The sequence below is a fragment of the Acomys minous genome (assembly GCF_964271855.1).
Source record: "Acomys minous genome assembly, chromosome: 13".
Classification (NCBI taxonomy): Eukaryota; Metazoa; Chordata; class Mammalia; order Rodentia; family Muridae; genus Acomys; species Acomys minous.
In genome coordinates, this window is record NC_140495.1 from 81,765,812 (window position 1) to 81,786,567 (window position 20,756).

Consider the following 20,756-nt stretch of genomic DNA (forward strand, 5'->3'; position numbering starts at 1 on the left):
TTGGTACATCCTGCTAGATAGTTTTTAAACATATGCCTGTTGCAACACTTCTGATTTTTCTCAACAGCGCCTTGTTCTCTCGTTTCCCCTCTGTCCCCCCACAGGAAAGTGACAATATTGGAGGACCCTGATCAGAACATTCACCTGAAAAACTTGTCTCTTCATCAGGCAACAACTGAGGAGGAAGCTTTGAATCTGCTCTTCTTGGGGGACACCAACAGGATGATCGCCGAGGTAACAGGCATCTCTCCTCAAGCGACTTTTCCAAGATCATGAGATGACACGATAGAATTTGGAGGCTGCAAAGACCTTCATAAGGATCTTGTCTAAATCTCGTGTTGCAGACTAGGAGGGCTAGATCCAGGGGTATGGGGAGATTTTCCCCGAGCCAATCACTCTTGAAGAGTCCTAAGGAAGGGTTGTCTGCATTGGGTTTGCCTATGGCCCTGCCAGTCAGGGCAGACCCAGCCCACCGTGGGTGGCACCATTCTCTAGGCTGAGCAGAAGCAAGCCGGGGCATATGCACATCTGTTTTTCCTTGTTCTTTCCTGACTAAGGGTGTGATATGACCAGTTGTCTCAAGCTCTTACCACCATGGCTTTCCCACAGTGATGGACTTGTTATTTTGAACCAAAACAAACCCCTCCTGCCACCTAGTTGCTTTTTGTCAGGATGCCCCATCCGCACCCCAACTCTTGAAGTGTCAATTCTTTATTTTGGCATAAAGATAGGAAACTGGGAAATATATTACATTTAAATATTTCTCATTTCCCTTTCATGTTGTGGAACTACCCTCCTCCTCACAAGAAAAGCAATCTGTTCAAGGTCAACTTCAGTGAGCAAGGGCAGACACCTAGAACGCATTGTTCCCAGCCCAGTGCTTTCTACTTTGCCACATTGTCTGTCTTTTCATTTTTCTGTTTTTCAATTCAAAACCAGATTGTTTTGCATGTAATCAGTAACAACCTATTAAACATCTTAATTATAAGATGCATAATTTTTGAAATTGAAAAGTATAAGACACAGTTCATTCTTCTTACCCTCAGATTGGCACACCCTAATGGCATGTATATTTTCATTTAGTTGGCGAGTTAACATTTGTAACACACTCAGAAAATACCACAGAACATGGGAAACTATGTATCATATGTTCCAGGGCCATATTTAGGACACATCTATAACCACATTTCACTGGGTTCTTCTGTTTTGTCTTGAGATCCCGTAGGTAGGAACCAGGATTGACCCAAACCCTAACCAGTTACTAACCAGGGTTGAAGGGTAATGAGGCTCCATCCTGTCACACTGAACTGGAAGAAATGGATGTGGTGTTAATGGTGATAATGGTGGTGATAGTAACAATAGTGATGATGGTGATGGTGGTGATGGTGATGGTGATGGTGGTGGTGATGGTGATGATGGTGATGGTGGTGATGATGGTGATGGTGGTGATGATGGTGATGGTGGTGATGGTGATGGTGGTGGTGATGGTGATGATGGTGATGGTGATGGTGGTGATGGTGGTGATGGTGATGGTACAGTTGGTAGTATGAGAACAGGTCTCTTATGGGCACTTTCAGTTATCATTGTGACTTTCTTTTTAATTTTTATAAAAATGCTTTATGTGTATTGCTCTTTTGCTTGCACATATGTCTATACACCTTGTGCAATAACTGGTGCCCAGGAAAGCCAAATCCCTGGGGTTGCAGATGGTTGTGAGCTGCCATGTGGGGGCTGGGAATTGGACTCAGGTTCTCTGGAAGAGCAGCCAATGCTTTTAATCACGGAGCCATCTTCCCAGCCCTGAGACTTTATTATACTCATGCTCTCAGACGTCCATATTTCATATTGCTGCTGATAGCAGGTGGAAGGTAGGGCGCTCATCTCCACCTGTTTTCTGCTGGGCGTCCACCCTTTGCAATGCACTCTTCTTAGATATGAAGGCAATAAACCTAGATTCAGACCATGAAAACATGCTGGACACACCTTATTATTGGGTCCTTAGTTTTGTTGTTTTTTTTTTAACTAATGCTCATATGTATGTGTATGTATGGTGCACATGCTTGTGTGTCTATGTGTCGCCATGCAGTCAGAGGCCAGAGGCTGATATTAGTTGTCTTTCTCAAAGCATTCTATACCTTACATGTCGAGGCCTGATCTCTTATCTAAAACCCAGAGCTCGCTGATTTAGCCAGTGTGGATAGCCATCTTGGTTTAGAGATCCCTAGCTCCACCTTCTGAGTGCTAGGATTACGGTCAGGCTTGTCATTGCCTACCCAACAGCTTTGAGTATATTGGGCATCCGAACTCTGCTCCTCACGTTTGTGGGACAAGCACTTTACCCACTGTCTTAGCCTTACAATGGCAACGCAGCAAGGTGTCTTTTAAAAGCAAGCATTTCATTTGAGTATTATGGTTTCAGAGGATTAGAGTCCATGAACATTATGGGGAGGAGCTTGGCAGCAGGCAGGTAGGCATGATGCTAGAGCAGGTAGCTGAGTGCTCACATCTTGAGACAACAGTCATGGGGCTGAGAAAAGGAGAGTCAGATTGGAATGGCATGGGCTTTTGGAACCTCAGATCCCACCCACAGTGACACACCTCCAAGGTTCCACATCCAAACCCTTCACAAACAGTTCCACCAACTGGTGACTAAGCATTCAATTATATGGGCCATTTTCATTCAACCCACCACACCTGCTGAACCATCTCCACAGCCACTTAGTTACTAACTGAATAGTTTTAAATACACTGACAACCTCATATAGGCTGAGTTTATGTGACATATGCCATATGTCCTTAAGGACTTTTGACTTGGTTCTTCCGCTAAATGAAAGTTTATATAGGTTTTAATTTCAGAGTGTTTCATTCTGTTTTCTGTTCCATGTTTGTATTTAATTCTTCAATGTTTTGCCCATGAGGTCATCTGGGATACTCTTATTGTTTTCAATAATTGAAGGTTAAGGACTAAAAGCAGATTAAAAATTGGTGCAGATGAGTGAGGAAAGACTTAGGATGAATTTGCATATCTCTGTGCACAGATTAATAGCAGCAAGCCAGGAGATGCAGCAGGCACACGGGCCTCTATGAAAAGGAAAGGCAGCGGTGCGGCATGCAGAGGAGGTGGCGCAGCCTTCATGCTGACTGTCCTCCAGGGTGATGCCTGCCTAGCGATGGAGACGCCCTGTCTTCAGTGGGTGTGGGGGAAGCTCTGACCTTCTTTCACTTCAGCCTGCAAGAGTCTAGAAGCTTTGTTATATCTAAGTTATGCATTAAATTTAGCTCACTACAGGTCTGGGGATGTAGATCAGTAGATAAAGCACTTGGCATGCAAATGTAAGGACTGGGATTTGATCCCAAAACCTGATGTAAATGCCGGACAGATATGAAGGGCACCTGTAATCCCGGCACTCACAGTGGAGATGGGATTCCCAGAGCAAGCTCTCTAGCTTCAGTAGCTGGGGTCGGGGGAACTGATGAGCAGGGGGTTACTGAAGAATACTTCTGTAGTAAATAAAGTGCAGAGTGATTGAGGAATGCACTTGATGTCAGCTTTGGGCCTCCACATATTCCTTTATGAACACTGATGCAAAAATACCCAATAAAATACTCGCAAACCAAATCCAGGAACACATAAAAAAATCATCCACCATGATCAAGTAGGCTTCATCCCAGAAATGTAGAGATGGTACTCCATCAATTAATTCAATATATAAACAAACTGAAAGACAAAAATACCCATATGATCATCTGTACAATAAAAGAACTTCTAGAATTATCACCACCCCTGATTTCAGGCTGTGTTACAGAGCAATAGTAATAAAACCACATGACAGTGGTATAAAAGCAGACAGGTCAATAGATGGAATAGAATTGAAAACCCGGAAGTAAATCCACATACCTATGGACAATTTTCTTTATTTTAGTTTACTCCTTATATAATTTCAGGCCATTTTGAAAGATTTTCAGGAACACCCATTGTGAAATGTCCCTGCCATGTTTTCCACCTCACAGATGCCCAGGTCTTTCCTTTTGCCCACTGGAGGACTTATCATAAAAGCCTTAACCCCAAAGTAGCCCCATCCTGGTGTGTCGCTGCATTAACATTGTCTAATGTGATCATTTTTTCCATGTTTGCTTTTATTTTTTCCATTTGATAAAATCAGAGGCCATAGTCATGCCATTCAGCAGACTTAACATTGTAGTAGACACTTTACACACATCCTTAAACGTTACAGTTATTATTTATTTGTTAGCTTATGTGTGTGTGTCTGTACATGGGCACTCACATGACAAAACATATATCGGAAAGCCAGAGGATGCAGTGTGGGTCCTGGGAATCAAACTCAGCTTTTCAGTGTCAGCAGCAAGCTCCCTTGCCCACTTAGCTGTCTTACTTTGTTGGGGGGAAACTGAGGTTGAATGTGTCTGTCTCTTGCCAAAGCTTACATGGCTCAGTAAGTGGCAGGCAGGCTCTGCCTCTGTCCCTGTGACTGAGAGGCTCCTGTGTCTTCATGCCACCTCCATCACGACATCATTCAGCTATTTCAAGCTTGGATGTACTTCTGAACTATCTCAAAAGTATTCTAAGTATTTAGCACTTCCATTGATCTCTTGAATTCAATGAAAGCAACCACTTATACACAAAACTATAACTGAAGACTGGTGTCTCTTGAAAATTCCTTACTATCCAGTCTCCTGACACGCCTGTCTTAGATCACAAGCAGCTGTCAAAATGTAATTTGTCAGCACGGAATGAGCTTCTCACGATGAAAAGAACACGCTAATCATGCCTTTAAAATAAAACAAATGAAAGAAAAAAAGAAAGAAAGAAAGAGAGAGAGAGAGAGAGAGAGAGAGAGAGAGAGAGAAGTTCCCAGTTTCTATTTTATACAGACAGCTCTAGAGGTTGCCATGGAAACAGAAAACATTTGCAAAACAAAGTTCCAGTATGTAGGACACAAGGTGGAGTGTGCTTTCCCTTCATAGCCAGCATCTACAGAAAATTTGTTAAACTAGTACTTCCTCATTCAGAAGTCTTAACTGCTGCAATCCTACCACTATTTTGAATAATTCTTGATTATATCCTGAGGTTAATCTCTCTTTTTTTTTTTTTTTCTAGTTGAATCAAAACTGGGCCAAAGAGTGTGAATGTTGTAAAAGGTGAGGCGTGAGTGACCCCGCCCCCAGGCCCTACCCACAGCTGATGTGACTTGATCTAGCTCAGCGTCTCACAGTTGAGCTGTTCCCATCAATTAGGCAAATGTAATTGAAGAAGCCGGGCCGTACCTCATTTCCTGCCAAGCCTCTTGGCATTTTCCTGGACCAGCCCCACCCCTGTTCTCCAGCCCTCTCGACCCACACGTGGCGGAGGGTCAGCCTGGACCAAAGCATCCCTCGGCACTTACAAACTGTGGTTTCGGGCTTGGTGGACTTTGAAGTGAACTTCAGGAAGGTGGGCAGCAGTTGGACCCGACCACTGAGGTCAGCTGGGTTGTGTCACAGGAGAATCATGTGGGCTGGTCCATGCTCCTCCTGCCCATCATCAGCACCCCAGCACTGGAAAGGGCTGCCAGTTAGCCGGAAAAGAGGAAAAGCCGGTTATAATGTGCATTTTTGATATTTCATACTTTTTAAAAATTATTTTTTAACAAAACGTTTTTATTTATTTTGTGGATATGTATGTGGGTGTGGTATGTTGTATGTGGAAGTCAGAGGCCAACTAGCAAAGTTATTTCTCTCCTTCCATTGTGTGGGTTGGGTCGTGAACTCTGCTCCATGTGATTGGTGGCAAGCTCCTTTACCCACTGAGCCATCTACCCCCCCCCCACCACCGCCACCCAACCGTGCTGATTACCAAGCTCTTGAGCATCCTTCAACATTGGCACTTACCTCCATTTTTTCTCTTGGAGTTCTCTGTTATATCTGCCTGATATGTTGACTTCATGTCTTGTCCACCACCTGGCCCATAACCTATGGAAACTAGAAACACAGCCTTCTCTACAGTAGGTCCTCAGTTAAAAAAATTACTGAACTGGCAAGATGGCTCAGTGGTTAAGAGCACTAGCTGCTTCTCCAGAAGTCCTTAGTTCAATTTCCCAGCACCCATATAGTGGCTCAACACCATCTATGAAGGGATCTGATGCCCTCATCTGGCATGCAAGTGTACGTGCAGACAGGGCACTCAAAAAAAAAAAGTAGAAGATAAATGACATGGTTCTTTGCTAGGTGGGCATTGTGGCCTTGAATCCCATCCTCTTGGGAGGAAGAAGCCAGCAGAGCTCTGTGAGTCTGAGGCCAGTTGGTCTACAAAGCAAGTTCCAGGACAGCAAGGGCAGTTATACAGAGAAAGCCTGTCTCAAAACAAAACAACCAAAAAACAAATCATTGAAGAAATTAGTACTAAGGAAATAACTTTTTGTTTGTGTCATATATTGAGCAAGCATGTTCTCATCTTATATATTTCTTTTAGTAAGTTTTGTTTTTTGCAATGCCAAATCAATCTTACTTCATGTGTTTTGATTTTTATATTGTGCCTTATTCTCAGATGAACATTGCTATGACTAGAAAGCATTTTGTTGTTTTGTATTGTTGTTTGTTATTGGGGACTGTAGAGATAGCTCGACAGTTAAGAGCACTTCAAGAGGACCCAAGCTCAGATTCCAGTATTTATGTCAAGCAACTCGTAGTGGCCTCTGACTCCAGCCGCAGGGGATCCAGTGCCGCCTTTGGGGCTTTAAAAATACCTGCACTCACATGCATAGACCCACCTACATACACAGGCACGTGCACACACACACACACACACACACACACACACACACACACAGAAAGAGAGAGAGAGAGAGAGAGAGAGAGAGAGAGAGAGAGAGAGAGAGAGAGGCATAGAGGTGTAAAATTTTAAAATAAATATTTCTAAATAAATAAATAAATTTAATCCCTAGTCAACATGTTGTTTCCATTTAGGCCTAGGACATGAGCAGGGCTGGTCATCAGAAAGTTAGAACAGTTCTTTTTATTTACCATAAATTTATAGGTTAGAATTGTATTTATTTGTGTGGTGCCTCATGGGCACAATGTGGAATAATTAGTGATTAAATCAACCTAAGTAATAATATCTGCCGCATTAAGCTCTTTGTGTGGGATGTGTGCCCAGCTTGCTGTTAGGCACAACAGCTGACTCTCCAGCATAAGGGGGTGGAAAGCGCCACCCTCAGGCCGCAGCTCCACTGTTGCTTTCTGAATGTGCGTCCTTGGTGAGCTATGACAGTTGGTCACTCATAAATGCACTCACTGTCAACCTCCTGAGCAGCCACCTTGCTGTGCCTTATGTCACCCTTCTTACAGGCAGTTCCCCACAGCCTGTCCTCAGAGAGGGACTTTTGGGACTTTCTGCCCATCCACCTGCTTGTTGGCCTCCTAAGTAGACACTTTCTCTTGCAAAGGCTTAATGCTTTAGGGGTTGGCATTATTGTGTTGAAGGCAGATAAGCTGGATTCAGAAAGAGCTGTACCTGGTGGTGAGCACACAGCATCACACAGATTACAACACTATTTAAATCTGTGAGCTCCAGACATTCTGGAAAAGGCTACTTTCCATGTATCTAGCCTACCAGAAAACGTTATGAGGATGTATAAATTCTTTTCCCAAGAACTACTAAAAGTCTTTATACCCCAGATTTTTTTTTTTGTGTGTGTGTGTGTGTGTGTGTGTGTGTGTGTGTGTGTGCATGGTTGTGCTTGAAGGCTCCTATACCTCTGGAGTGAGCTCTGCATCCCAGAGAGAGTGCATGGGAGTGGGTTGAGGGAGTTTGTGCCAAAGTTATGGGAGAGGCTGCCTCTGGACCTGCCATCCAATAGCAGCAGGGTAGTCCAGGAAGAACAGAGTGGATTTACTGTGTGGCTGTGCTCATTAACGCCTTGCTGAAGCCCAGATCTCCTTGTGTGGTCTGTGAATCAAATTAGAGGATTTTAATTACAACTGGGCCATTAGCAGGTCAGTAACACATCCTGGCAATATCTCATGTCAAAGTCATGCTAGCTGTATGGAGCTAGTAAAGTTCCTTCGAGATTTGAGAGCCTGGTCAGAGCAAAATACACAGCAGGAGAGATGGATTCTGTCCCTGATCTTGTTGACAGTCTGAATCTTGGTTCCCAAGCAGCAGCGGCTGGAAGTCTCAGCGAAAGATGCGGTAGCAATTCTGTTCTTGTCTAATCTGTCATGTACACACCCTAAGTACAAGCCAAAGAGAACTTTGATTTTGAGTACTTACTGTATGCAAGACATTTTCTTTTAATATTTTATATATGACCAGTATTAGAAATACACAGTGCAATTGAATGTTTTAAAAATATTTATTGAATTTTTTAAAAAGTGTGTGTGTGTGTGTGTGTGTGTGTATTTGTGTGTGTATAGTTATGTACATGTGAGTCCAGATGTCCATGGAGGCCAGCGAAGGTGGCAGATGCCCTGGAGCCGGAGTTATAAGCAGTTATAAGCTGCCCCATATGGACACTGGGAAACAAACTCTAGTTCTCCGCAAGGCCTGTATGTTAGTGTTTGTAATTGCTGAGCCATCTCTCCAGCCCCTAAATCGTGAAAGCATGATTTGACCGATAGTGTAATTTGAATTCTGCTTTCATCTTAGCCTAGCCTAGTGATACTGCATGAATTATAAACCGGGATCTACAGCGTCTATTAAAATAAAGCCAAGTGGTAGGTAGGGTGCAGGCATTCTCAGGATGTTAATACGGACACACTCAATGTTCCAGGGACACAATCTTCCAGATATAAAAACCGAGTCCCAGAGTTTGCTCTGATCTTTACAATTCTCATCTCTAATTAAAGCTAGCAGAAGGAGGCCATTTTTACCCTCTTCCCTGTTATTGAAATTTGCTAACAACAGTAACAGAAAAGGAAAGAGGAGAAAGGGGAAAAGCCATTTTCAATGAACCAAGGAAACAGCTATAACCTCAAGCTATGAGAGACCCTGCCAAATCCTATGAAAGTTGAATTATGGTAAGCAGGGGTGCTAAGCGCCAACACATGTATCTTTCAACCTCAGGCAGGATAGAGTTTCTCCTAAAGAAAGGGCCACAATTCTCAAACACAGATCCAATGATCCTCTGGTTAGGGTGATGAGGTCTGAGCAGGGAAGGAGAGTCTAGGCACGTAATATAGATATTCACACTGCATAAGGAGGTGGGGCCAAAGAGAAACCTTAAATGCAGGCTATCTGAAGGTCAGTGGTCGAAGTCATGCCAAAACAGCCAGCCTTTGGTGAGCGGGGTTCAGAAAGACAGTGATTTAAGGGGCTTCGCATGAGCTATTCCAGACCCATTACTGCAGACCGTTGGCAAAGTCGATGCGAGTAAGTTTAAGGATGTAACAGTCCAGTGCGGATTGATGTATTCAACACACAGCCCTAGGGTAAATATTTCCTTATCCACTTATGAACAATCAGAAAGGAAACAGCCTGAGACCTTTGTGCGGGCTATGGACTAGACCTCCGTGTTTTGTGGAACAGGGGTGGTTAGTGCCTTTGCTGAAAGCCCGATTCCATGAAGGAGCTCAGGGTTTGTTTACTATCTCAAATCCATTCCCTACATTCAATATTTATTTGTTGTTTTCTTTAAAAAAAAAAAAAGCTTAAATTTACTGAGGAGTTGAAAGAAAATAATTGCAAGACCTAGCAAAGAAAACTTGAAATCATGGGGGGAAAAATGAAAGAAAACAACATGAAACTGACGGATGCACCATTAAAAAGTAGAATAAGAAAAGAGGAAGAGGGAGAGGGGAGGTTAAACACCATCAAGCTTTGTACTGGACAGCCAGATGTGCGGCACACAGCTGCTGCCCAACCAGCGAGAGGGGTCCATCAGAGTGAGGAGGAAGACCTTCCGACTTTAAGGTCTGAGGTCATGGGGCTTTTTTTTTTTTAACTCGCTGTGGCAGCACAACTTGGTGTATGTTTATGGCTATAAAGAGCGTGCTTCATCTTCACAAAATAATAACTCATTATCTCCCTGTAAGATGCAAATGTAGCATGGCCTTTTCTGTAAGACAACAATGCTTATTAGTGTTATAAATGTCATCAGTGTTCCTGAGAGGATTCAAAGCAATTTGCAGACTTCAAACACAAACTCGTCTGGACAGGAGTCGCAGAGAAAAATACCTCTCTCAGGAAGTAAACTGACTCCAAAGAAGAAAGATGATGTGGTAGGTAATTGAGCTGGGTTAATTGTTGCCATTGAAGACAAACGTAGCCTTGCTTCTCAGGCAGACAATTGAAAACAAGGGGCATATTTAGACATCTGGGCTTGTACAAGTTTTTGCTCAGAGAGCTTGCCTACCCAGGAGCAGTGAATTGTAGGTAGGTTGTATGGAGAACGGTGAGAGCATCATGTGTGACAAGAAGGGCCATGTCTTGTCTGTAACTTGGAAAAATAACACAAAACTTTGCTTCTACCCTTTGGTCCCATTATGCTATCTGCAAGCTTATTAAACTTCGCTGAATATGACAGTCAGGACCTGACCATGCCACAGGTCAAACAGGGTATCCAAGGAAGGTCATTCGTCTGCAAAGAGGATGGCAACTCTGGGAAGTCGGACAGGATACGGCTGCAACCCAGCATGGCCAGCTGCTGGAAACAACTGCAGTAGGTGGACAGCACTGGATGGAGGCACCGGCAGGAGAATGGGGTTTGGGAAGGGGATGGGAGCAGGGTACCAGGACTCTCCCTCTGTCTTCACCACTGGGCAGCAGCTCCGGCGGCACTTATGAACTGCTGCCTGCAGAGCTCAGCCTCTCAGTGAGGCAGAAGGGAAGAAGTGAATGAGATGAAGAGGCCTAGCTTTTCCCTCCTTCTGTTTCTTCAAGGAACTGAGATGTAGCCTTGACACACTGCTTATCGCTCATCAAGAGTTCAGGGAAACTGGCAGGAAGTGAAGGCGTGCTCTCAGTGCACGGGAACTAGTCATTGTCCATTGTTGCGAGACTTTCTTGGGTCTGTCTCTCACACTGCATTTGAGCTCAGAGTCTTCTTAAGGGCATTGTCTGTCAGCAAAAGTACATTTCAGTGACTGATTTGATTTTGTTCCTGATCAGGCATTTGGACCTCTGCCAATTCTAACAGCAAAAGATCTCCATGGCCAGAAGGGCATTTAGGATGTTAGCAATGAGAGACACTATTATTAGATGCCAAAATGGACTGACAGAACTTAGCCATCTGCACTTCTGGGGTGCTCCCTCCAGCTCTCTCCACTGAGTGACACTATCCTCCAATTCATGTCCTTTCCTGGTCGCAATGTCCAGACTCAGAGAATGCGCAGAGCACTGGCTTCCACATTCAAGTTTCATAAGAACAAAATTGTGTGAGCGTACACCGGAGATGTGCTTGGTATATTAGTCCCACCTAGTGGGGATAAACATAGAAGGATGTTGCCAGTTTACCTGTCATCTTTAGGCGGATAGAGTCTATGAAAATATTTACATCGAGGTTTGAACCAAGTGTTCTAAATCCTTGAGAAATATATTAACCCTTTAAGCCTGACATTGTTATTATTATTATTACTTTTATTATTTCAGATATGTATGTAGTCAGATTTGGATATTTTAAAGGCAGACTGGATTTTAAAGAGAAGAGGATAAAAATAACTGAATTTAAACAATGAAAAAATGGCTGTAGCAGAAAACCAAGATGAGGTACTTGCCATCTTTGCAAGCTACATCTGTGATCCTTATGGCGTTACAGTTTTTAAATGAAAAAGGAAAGCGTGAGGGGACTTTTGAGGTTGTATGTCTGCCATTGCACAGAGAGGAAGCCTTTCTGCTAGTAGGCCGTATGATGGCCACTCGGGTTGATAAGCAGTGGTGAGAACTGGCCATGGCTCTTTTTTAAACTACTGTGTTGGGGCTGAGGAGACAGCTCAGTTGGTAAAATGCTTACTATGCAAGCACAAGGATCTGAGTTCAAATCCTCAATGCTCACATAAAATCTGACCTCACTATACCCATAGACTCAGCCCTGGCAATGCAGTAGCAGAAGTAACCCTGGGGCTTGCTGGCTAGCTAGGCTAGCCAAATCAGTGAAAGCTTTTCAGTGAGAGACCCTGTCTCAAAATACTACAGTGTGTAATCAAGGAAGGTGTCAGGATTGACTTTTGGCCTCTACAGCCAGGTGCACATCTGCACATGCAAACCTGAGTACACATATATGCAACACACACACACACACACACACACACACACACACACACACACACACACACACATATGATTTGTTTTTAATGAAAGGCACTGTGTTGATAAAATTCTCCCCCAGTTTGTCATCCCTACCTTTGTTTCTCTAACTTTGATTTTGATGTAACCACCTTTGACTTTGGCTTGCCAGATATGGAGAAACAACCTAGAGAGACGCTGTCTTCTGACCGCTGACCTCCCGCAGGGGAAATTTCCATAGAACCGTCATTGATTCTGACATTAAGTTTTCTTAAAAGTGTTAAGCCACCCAATAGATTGTTGAGGATGTGGAAATCATATCTCTGTCAAGCTGATTCCAGACTTGCCAGGAGAATCTATAATAGAAGCTCTGACTGCTCTTATCAGAGGCATAATCATAATTGTAAAGCCGGCTCGTAGGTTGCGGAGTGCTCTCAAGTTTTTTATTTTACTTTTAAATAAAATCGCTGCACCCAGTCTATTTCTCTCTTTCACAAAACTACCTGGAGAATATGCTAGATAAGAAAAAAAAGACCCAGGATCCTACAACTGGGGAGATAATTTTCATTGCTTCTTCTGAAAGCCAGGTATACTATAAAGAGAAGAGTGAGAATGGAAAATAAAATTTACACTGATTAATTCCAGTAGAGAGATATCAAGTTGGAAATATTTTTATACAATGTCGTGATGATTTGAATGAAAATGCTCCCCACTCCCACCCTCCCAGACACCCCCAGGCTCAGAGTTTTGGACACTTGGTCCCCATTTGGTGGTGCCATTTGGGGAAGTTAAGAGGCAGGGCCTTGCTAGATGGAGGAAGTAGGGACAGGGTGTGAAAGTATGGAGGTTTGAACCACTTCTAATTTGTTCTCTCTCTCTCTCTCTCTCTCTCTCTCTCTCTCTCTCTCTCTCTCTCTCTCTCTCTCTTTCTTCTCTCCTTCTCTCTGCCCTCTGTGTTTTGTGCTTGTGGGTTCTAACTTCCTACTCCCGCCATTATGCCATGCCTCCCTACCACAACGAACTCTTACCCCTCTGGATCTGTAAACCAAAATAAACAGCTTCTTCCAGCTGTTCTTGATGTTGGTCATGGTATTGGTCGTGGCATTTTATCAGAGCAGCAGACGAGTAACTGATACAGACGTGTTCCGAAACACCATCACCAAACAGCATGGCAAGTGTTTATAGAGTCAAGGGCTAAGCTAAGCCACTTGGCCTGGTGTCTCGGACACTTACAGTTGTGCATCAAGAGCATTGCGGGCCTCCTAATCTAGTCCTTCTCATATGGGAAGAACTAGATAAGAAATCATTTAACCAGTGGCATCAAGATTAGGTAAGACTTAGTTAGCCGTGGGGCTGTGGTTTAACCTATAGAGCCTGGATAGCTGACAAGTGGACAGCCTCCAGGGGGAGGACAGGGTTTCCAGGCTTCGTCTGAGAGCAAATGAGTAGAGGAACGAATGGATGAAGATCCCATTCTAGAAGGCACAGCCAAACAAAAGATTGGAGTGAGAAGCTGGACTCTGTCTTGTGTGGTTGTTCTTAGTTACTTTGCTTTGATCAGTCATGGGAAAAACACATTCAGTCTGAAAGAGACATCTAGTCTTATTAGGAGAAATCCTTGCTGAGATTTCTCTGCATAATAGCAGAGTAATTTAAGATTAAAACAAACAATGAAGGGTTTAGGAGCACAGAAATAGTATGAAGAATATGTTATCAACAATAAGGAAACATTCTAAACAGTCTAGGAGTTTTAGAATGGGATAAAAAGATGTTGTTTGAGTCACTGATGGATGTGTCAATGGTCCATGATTGTTTTGAAGCGACTAAAAATAGATTAATATTACAAAAGTTGTAATAGTGCCACATGTTAACACAAAAGGCCACATTTCATTTAGCAGACTGCTGTTTGTGTATATTTGTGAGTATGTATATATTTGTGTGCATGTGTGTATATTTGCATGTGTTTGTGTATATTTGTATGTATGTGTGAAGTTGTGAGTGTGTGTGTATTTGTATGTTCATGGGTCTATGTGTGTTTCCAAAGCACAAGCAAGGGATTAGCCCGTGTAGTAGTTGGGGGGAGGGGATGACCAGCTGCTTCAGCTCTCTAGCACTGTGCCTTCTCTAATATATGGAACTGTAAGCTGAAGAAACCCCTTTCTCTCTGTGTTGCTTTTTGTCCAGGGTATTTGTCATAGCAACAGAAATGGAACCAGAACATGTGACCAATACTTAAGCCACTGAGCCACCACCCCAGCCCAGACCACTTCCTTCAACCTCGTTTGCTTTCACTTCACACACCTGGGCTCTCCTGTCTGGCTCGATGACAGTGTCCTTGAGAGCCACAGCAGGTCTTATTTTCCTCCATTCCCTGGACCACCTCACACAGCTATCTACAAAGACTGACACAAAATGCAAAGGCTCTCTTCAACGCAGATGATTCACCATCCTGCGAATTTTTCCAAAGGCACCGGCAATTGCCAAGAACACATTTGCTTAAAACATGTGCTCAGTTTTGAATTGAATCTGCCTAAACGGTGCCATCTGTTCTCAGGCAATTTCAGAAACATTCGAATACGGTTTTTTACCTTTAAAAGGACAAGGGAACGGGTATGCCCACAAGGCACAGAGATTTCCGTAACGAAACACGGGACAGACGTGGGCACGTCCAATGGCACAGCACCACATAAAGAGCACACACTGATTGAGGTCTAAGGACATTTAAACTAAGAGGACACTAACAGCTACATCATGTAGAAAGTATTTATGAGACAGAACTCGAGGCAGGGAGGCCTTCAGCATGTTACTGCACTCAATTCCAGGCTGCACAATGCACTTATTTTGTGAATGTTATATTCCTCTGAAATGGGCACACACTTCCAATGGTCGTTCAAGGCCTACGCCTAGTTGCTGTTTCAGCATTAGCAGCTCGGGAGGCAGAGGCTACTGCCAAGATTCCTTTATGTCACCTGCTAATTGACTTTCAGTTCAGACCCTAGAGTTTATTGTCACATGGACACAACAATAAAGTGAAACCTGTGTTTAAGTTCTGCAAATAACTCCCAGCCACTTCCAAAACACCTCAAGTCAGGTTCTATATTTGAGTTTGTGGTTTTACGTGCAGTTATTTGCCAACCTACTTCAACATGAGAAAGAGAGAGAGAGAAGAAGAGAGAACTCACAGGCTGGCTAGATTTGGGTTTTGCTATTGTAGAAACAAGTGATGGGCCAAATTTTCAGCCAATTTAACTTGCTCACTGCATCGTAAGCTCCAAACTGTTGCCAGCATTTTGACATCTGTGTATTTTGCTAGTTGGTGTAAATCAACCATGGTGTGGATCAAGAATTTATATCGACAGAAAGAATTTCTGATTTAAGACGCATCAGCGTATGTTTCCCCATCTGTGTGTGCATGTAACCACACTGAAAGCCTTTGGTTCAGATCTGAATGGTTCTGAATTCATTCACATGATTGTTTGTCTGGAACATTCTGTTTTTTACTGACAGCACAGTGCTGCTTACTCATTGCTTGCATTTTTAGATCATATTAATTCCTTTCTTAGAGAAAATATAACTCCCCAAAAGTATAGAGAATAATACGGCCAGTGCCTGATGTGTTTACTATTCAGCATTTACTTCTGATGATTTTTAAATAAAACAAACAGCATCATTCAGTCCCTGATAGACTTCTTGTTTCTTCTAAAACCTCAAAAGCCAGGCCTCCACTGGCTGAGTCTCTCTCACCATTCTTGATTCTAAACTCCCATTCATTGTAATGGCCCTCTGAGCTCTTCCTACAACACTCAGGGGCATTTCCAGTGCAAACGTTACACAAAACACACCCAAAGGCCTAAGAACCAGTCAGGTTTACGCACCAATGTTCCCACTTCTCAGGACCAGTTTTCTATCTTAGTTGCATTTCCTGTTGCAGTGATAAAACACTCAGCAAAAGCAATCAAAGAAAGAGGTTGTTCTAGGCTCAGTGCACTGTGGCAGGGGAATCTTGGGAGTGGGAGCCTGAGGAAGCCACTCACACTGTATTGTTGATCAGGAAATATAGGAGCAGAGGTAAATGCATGTTTGTTGAGGCTTGACTCAGTCTTACACAGGCCAGGGTCCCCCGCCCAGGGAATGATCCTGCCCGAAGCTGGGATGGTTTTTCCCACATGACTTCCTACAACCTTGTCTAGGTGACAAGTCTGTTGAGTTGACACCAGACACTATATCACAAGCCTGTTGCAGGCAAAGTGCAAGTCCTTTTGTTGGCCTTTCTCTTCCATCCTTCCAGAGGGTTCACCACTGTCGTTGATGCTCTGTACTCCTCTGGCCTATAATTTCGTACTTTTAGTGACAAAAGTTCACAAGTTACAGTTGTACACATAATTGAGAGTGCCAGTATTGCGATAAGGTAAACTCAATCACAGCATTTATACCGTTCTTAACTTTATTTTTCCTCAGCCTTCGATTTTACAAGTGTATTATCATTTATGACGATCTTTTCTGATCGTCCACCACAACATTTTAACTGTTCCTAGTCTATTATCTCCTGTCACAGATGTCCATTTAGGCTGTACATCTGGCACCAATTTCGTGTTATCTTAAGGACATTGAAACTACTGTTGTAATTTATGTATCTCCTGGGACACCTTCTCATGACTTCTCTGTGGGAAGTAGACACAGTGTTTTATCACTATGTCATGGGGATTTTGCCTTTGCAGTATTGCAACATATCACTAAATTTCTTTTTAAAATATTCCTGATTTCTATTTTCATCAACAGTATGTGAAAATTGTCATTTTCATATAGTTCCACAAGAACCTATTTCCTAAGCCTTCGTTTTGGTAATTGTTGCAGCCTGGTGGGCTTGGAGTAATTTATATTTATAGTTCTAAGGTCTACAATAATTATTTTTAACTTGGATCAGTTTTTAAAATGCTCATTAAGTACTTTTGTGATTTCTTTGAGTTATCTAGTCATCCTCCTTTCTCGTTTTCCCCAAGGTTTTGGTTGTTGATTTTTAAAGTATCAGTTACTACTGCAGAGGGATTAAAGTCTGCTCTTGTATTTGCTTGTCTTGATGTCAAAGTTGTGGTGTTACATATAAGTATTTAGTCCATTCTGGTATTTATTTTAAATTATTGTAAATTGACATTCTCAATTTATTTTATTTTGGTGTGTGTTTGTGTGTATGAGTGTACAAGCATGCATGGTGAATGCATGTGGCTATGTATGCTTGCACACATATGAACAGTGTGCTCACCTTTGTGTGCATGTTTAGAAACCAGAGGTCACCATCAGTGTCTTTCTCTATTGTTATTATATAATAAATCTTCATAATTTTATTGTCTTCATTGCCATTCTGAATAATTATGTTTCCTGATAAATTCTTGTTGGGCTATTTTAAGGATTTAATTTCATATTGATCTTGCAAACCCAATAAACATTATTCTCTCTCTCTCTCTCTCTCTCTCTCTCTCTCTCTCTCTCTCTCTCTCTCTCTCTCTCTCCCTCTCCCTCTCCCTCTCCCTCTCCCTCCCCCTCCCTCTCCTTCTCCTTCCCCCTCCCCCTCCCCCCCCTCTCTGTGTGTACTCTCATCTATGAGTGTGGGGAAAAGTATGAAGGCCAGGGAACTACCTCAAGCCTTGGCACTTATTTTTCATCATGTCTCAGACAGGATCTTTTTTCTCCTTTTGCACACCCAGGCTCACTGGCTCAGGACTATATAGGATGCTCTTCTCCCCTCCTCTTATCCAGATTTAGTATCAATGGGATGACAGACAAGTTCTACCATATCTGAATTTATGTGTGTTCTGGGGTTTCAACCTCAGGTCCTCATGTTTACTGAGTTATTTTTCAATGCAAATTGCTTGTAGCTATTCTTGCATTTTCTAGACAGATCTCCCTGGTTTCTATTCATAATGGCATTCTCGTTCCCTCTTTTCCTATGATTATACCTTCCATTTCTTTTTGGATTATTATATTGGTTGAGATTTCTAGTTGTGTTGAATGTAGCAGTGCTGCTGGGCCTCATCGCTATGGATTGGGTTAGCCCCTCTCTGTCTCTGTTCTCTCTCTCTCTCTCTCTCTTTCTCTCTCTCTCTCTGTTCTCTCTCTCTCTCTCTCTCACTCACTCTCTGTCTCTCTCTCTGTCTCTGCTGTCTCTCTCTCTGTTCTCTTTCTCTCACTCGCTCTCTGTCTCTCTCTGTCTCTCTGTCTCTGTCTCTGTCTCTGTCTGTCTGTCTGTCTGTCTGTCTGTCTCTCTCTCTCTCTCTCTATGTGTGTATGTGTGTATGTGTGCATGCATGTGTGCATGCTATACTATGCATATATTTTTGGAGGCCAGAGTTGACAGGGTCTCTCCCTCATGAGTTAGACTCTATGGCCAGTGAGCTCCTGGAAAATGGCCTGTCTCTGCTCCGCCCTTACACTTTGATAGCGTTACAGACAGGCACATTCTTGTCAGACTTTTTCATGTGAGTTTTGGGAATTCAAGCTCAGGTCTTGCACGTGCACTTCAGACACTTTACCAGTTAAGCCAGCTCCCTGTCCCCAAAAAACTCCATATTTATCCAAATACGATACCTTTGTCACTTTCTGAATCAACCCATCCACCTTTCCTACCCATCATCCAGCAGGTAAGAACACAGTGAAAAGAACACACTGATGATTTTACCAATAAGTGTTGGCTTCAGGGGAATGCCTCACTATTACAGATACAGTTTTAAATCTTATAATATTCTCTAAATGTTTTCACTAATCAACTTATCAGACATTTTGCAATTTCTTTTTTGTTTTGTTTTGTTTTTTAGACTCCTATGAATCAAGCTTCAACTCGATCACACTGTATTTTTACTGTTCACTTGACCAGCAAGGAGCCAGGGTCTGCCACTGTTCGACATGCTAAGCTTCATCTGGTCGACCTAGCTGGGTCAGAGCGTGTTGCAAAAACTGGAGTTGGGGGCCTGCTTTTGACAGAGGCAAAGTACATCAATTTGTCACTGCACTACCTGGAGCAGGTAATTGGGTGGAGCGAGATCATTTATACCTACGTGTGCTATATGTATTTCGTGGTAGACACTCTAATCTCTGTTTGTTTGCTTGTTTGTTTGTTTGTTTAATTATGGTGAAGTACACATAACAACATTTCCTGTTCATAGATAAAAAATATGTGTGTGTGTGTGTGTGTGTGTGTGTGTGTGTGTGTGTGTGTGTGTGTGTGTTTGATGCAGAGTTCAAAAGAGGGCATTAGATCCTCTGAAGCAGCTTGTAGGTGGTGGTGAACTGCCCAGTATAGGGGTTTGGAACTGAACTCTGGTCTTGTTGAAAAGCAGTACTGTTCTGAACAGCCAAGTCATCTCTCCAGTCCTGATTTTTGGTCATTTTTAAGTGAAAAGTCCAATAACATAAAGTACATTCTCAACTAATGTACAACCACAGCCATTATCCATTTCTAAAAATTTTCATTCCAGCCAGAAACTCTGGGTCTACGGGATAAGAACGCCCCTCTTGTCTTTTCTCTTTAGCCTCTGGTAACTTGTACAGTGTGCCTCTCTGCCTAGTCCAGGTGCTGCAGGTGGAATTGGTCCGTGTGTGTCCTTCGGCAGGCAGTTGTCTTGGTCAAGAAGCATAATGACCCCCAGTTCACCCGCATGGTAGCATGTGTCACCATTTCATTCCTTCTCGGGGCTCGATTGCATGCATGCCCCTCATTCTGTCTATCCATCGACCCATTAAAAGTCAGTGGGCTGCATCTGTCCATTAGCTGTTGTGAGTAGCGCTCACTCCTGTGAACATCCGTGTATCTGTCAGTGCTTTGTACACACCCTTTCCTTTAAGCCCCACAACACTCTTAACGCTGGAAGTGTCAACTTCACCATGTCACAGATTCAGAAAATTTATCATCCCAGGGTCACCCACCTAGTAACAGTGAAGATTCGATCTGAGGCTTCACTGGGCCCAGCTCTGTTGCCTTATTGTCTGTATTGTAAAATTAGTCCTGAATGTGAATACAGGTTACAAGTGGTCTCCTGTTTTGGTCTTGTCTTTTATTTTCCATCTCGGAGATTGCCTCTGACAATGTAACTCAGAGGCGACCAGTATCTGTGCGGTTTCTAGTAACTTCATCTGGCTGCACTGTTTCTCCTATGCTGCTCCCCTGAGCCTTGGCTGGTCCTGAGACACACCTAGTCCATCCTGACTACCATCCAGCCCACTGGCTGCTCTGTTTATAACGATTGAATCTGACGCCAAGAGCAAAGCAAACTCACCCAAATGTAGCCAGACACACCTTCTGCCCTAACTCTTTGTCTGTAAAATGAATGGAGCGGACGGAGGATTCCCTGTGCTGCCTTCGTGACCTAGAATGGTTAGCCTAAGAGAGTCGAGGGAAGGAACGGTAAGAAGTCCCTTCTCTTTGATGCCTAAGGAAACCTGAGCTTAGTGCCTTGATGCTTCTGGACAGCCACAGGGCTGAAGAGGCCACACCAAAGGAGCCCACTTAAGTGAGATGGTGTGATTAGGTTTATCCCCGAGAATGCCA

General features: G+C 43.1%; 1 protein-coding gene across 2 annotated transcripts in view; it reads left to right on the forward strand.

Moving 5' to 3' along the window:
* Positions 1 to 20,756, forward strand: part of KIF6 (kinesin family member 6) — a 284,573-nt gene that overhangs the window by 75,106 nt on the left and 188,711 nt on the right. For both annotated transcript variants that reach the window (XM_084753670.1, XM_084753671.1), the window contains exons 6-7: positions 105 to 234; positions 19,027 to 19,233. In XM_084753670.1, the coding sequence (XP_084609796.1) occupies positions 105 to 234; positions 19,027 to 19,233 (337 nt within the window). The remainder of the gene's footprint in view (positions 1 to 104; positions 235 to 19,026; positions 19,234 to 20,756) is intronic.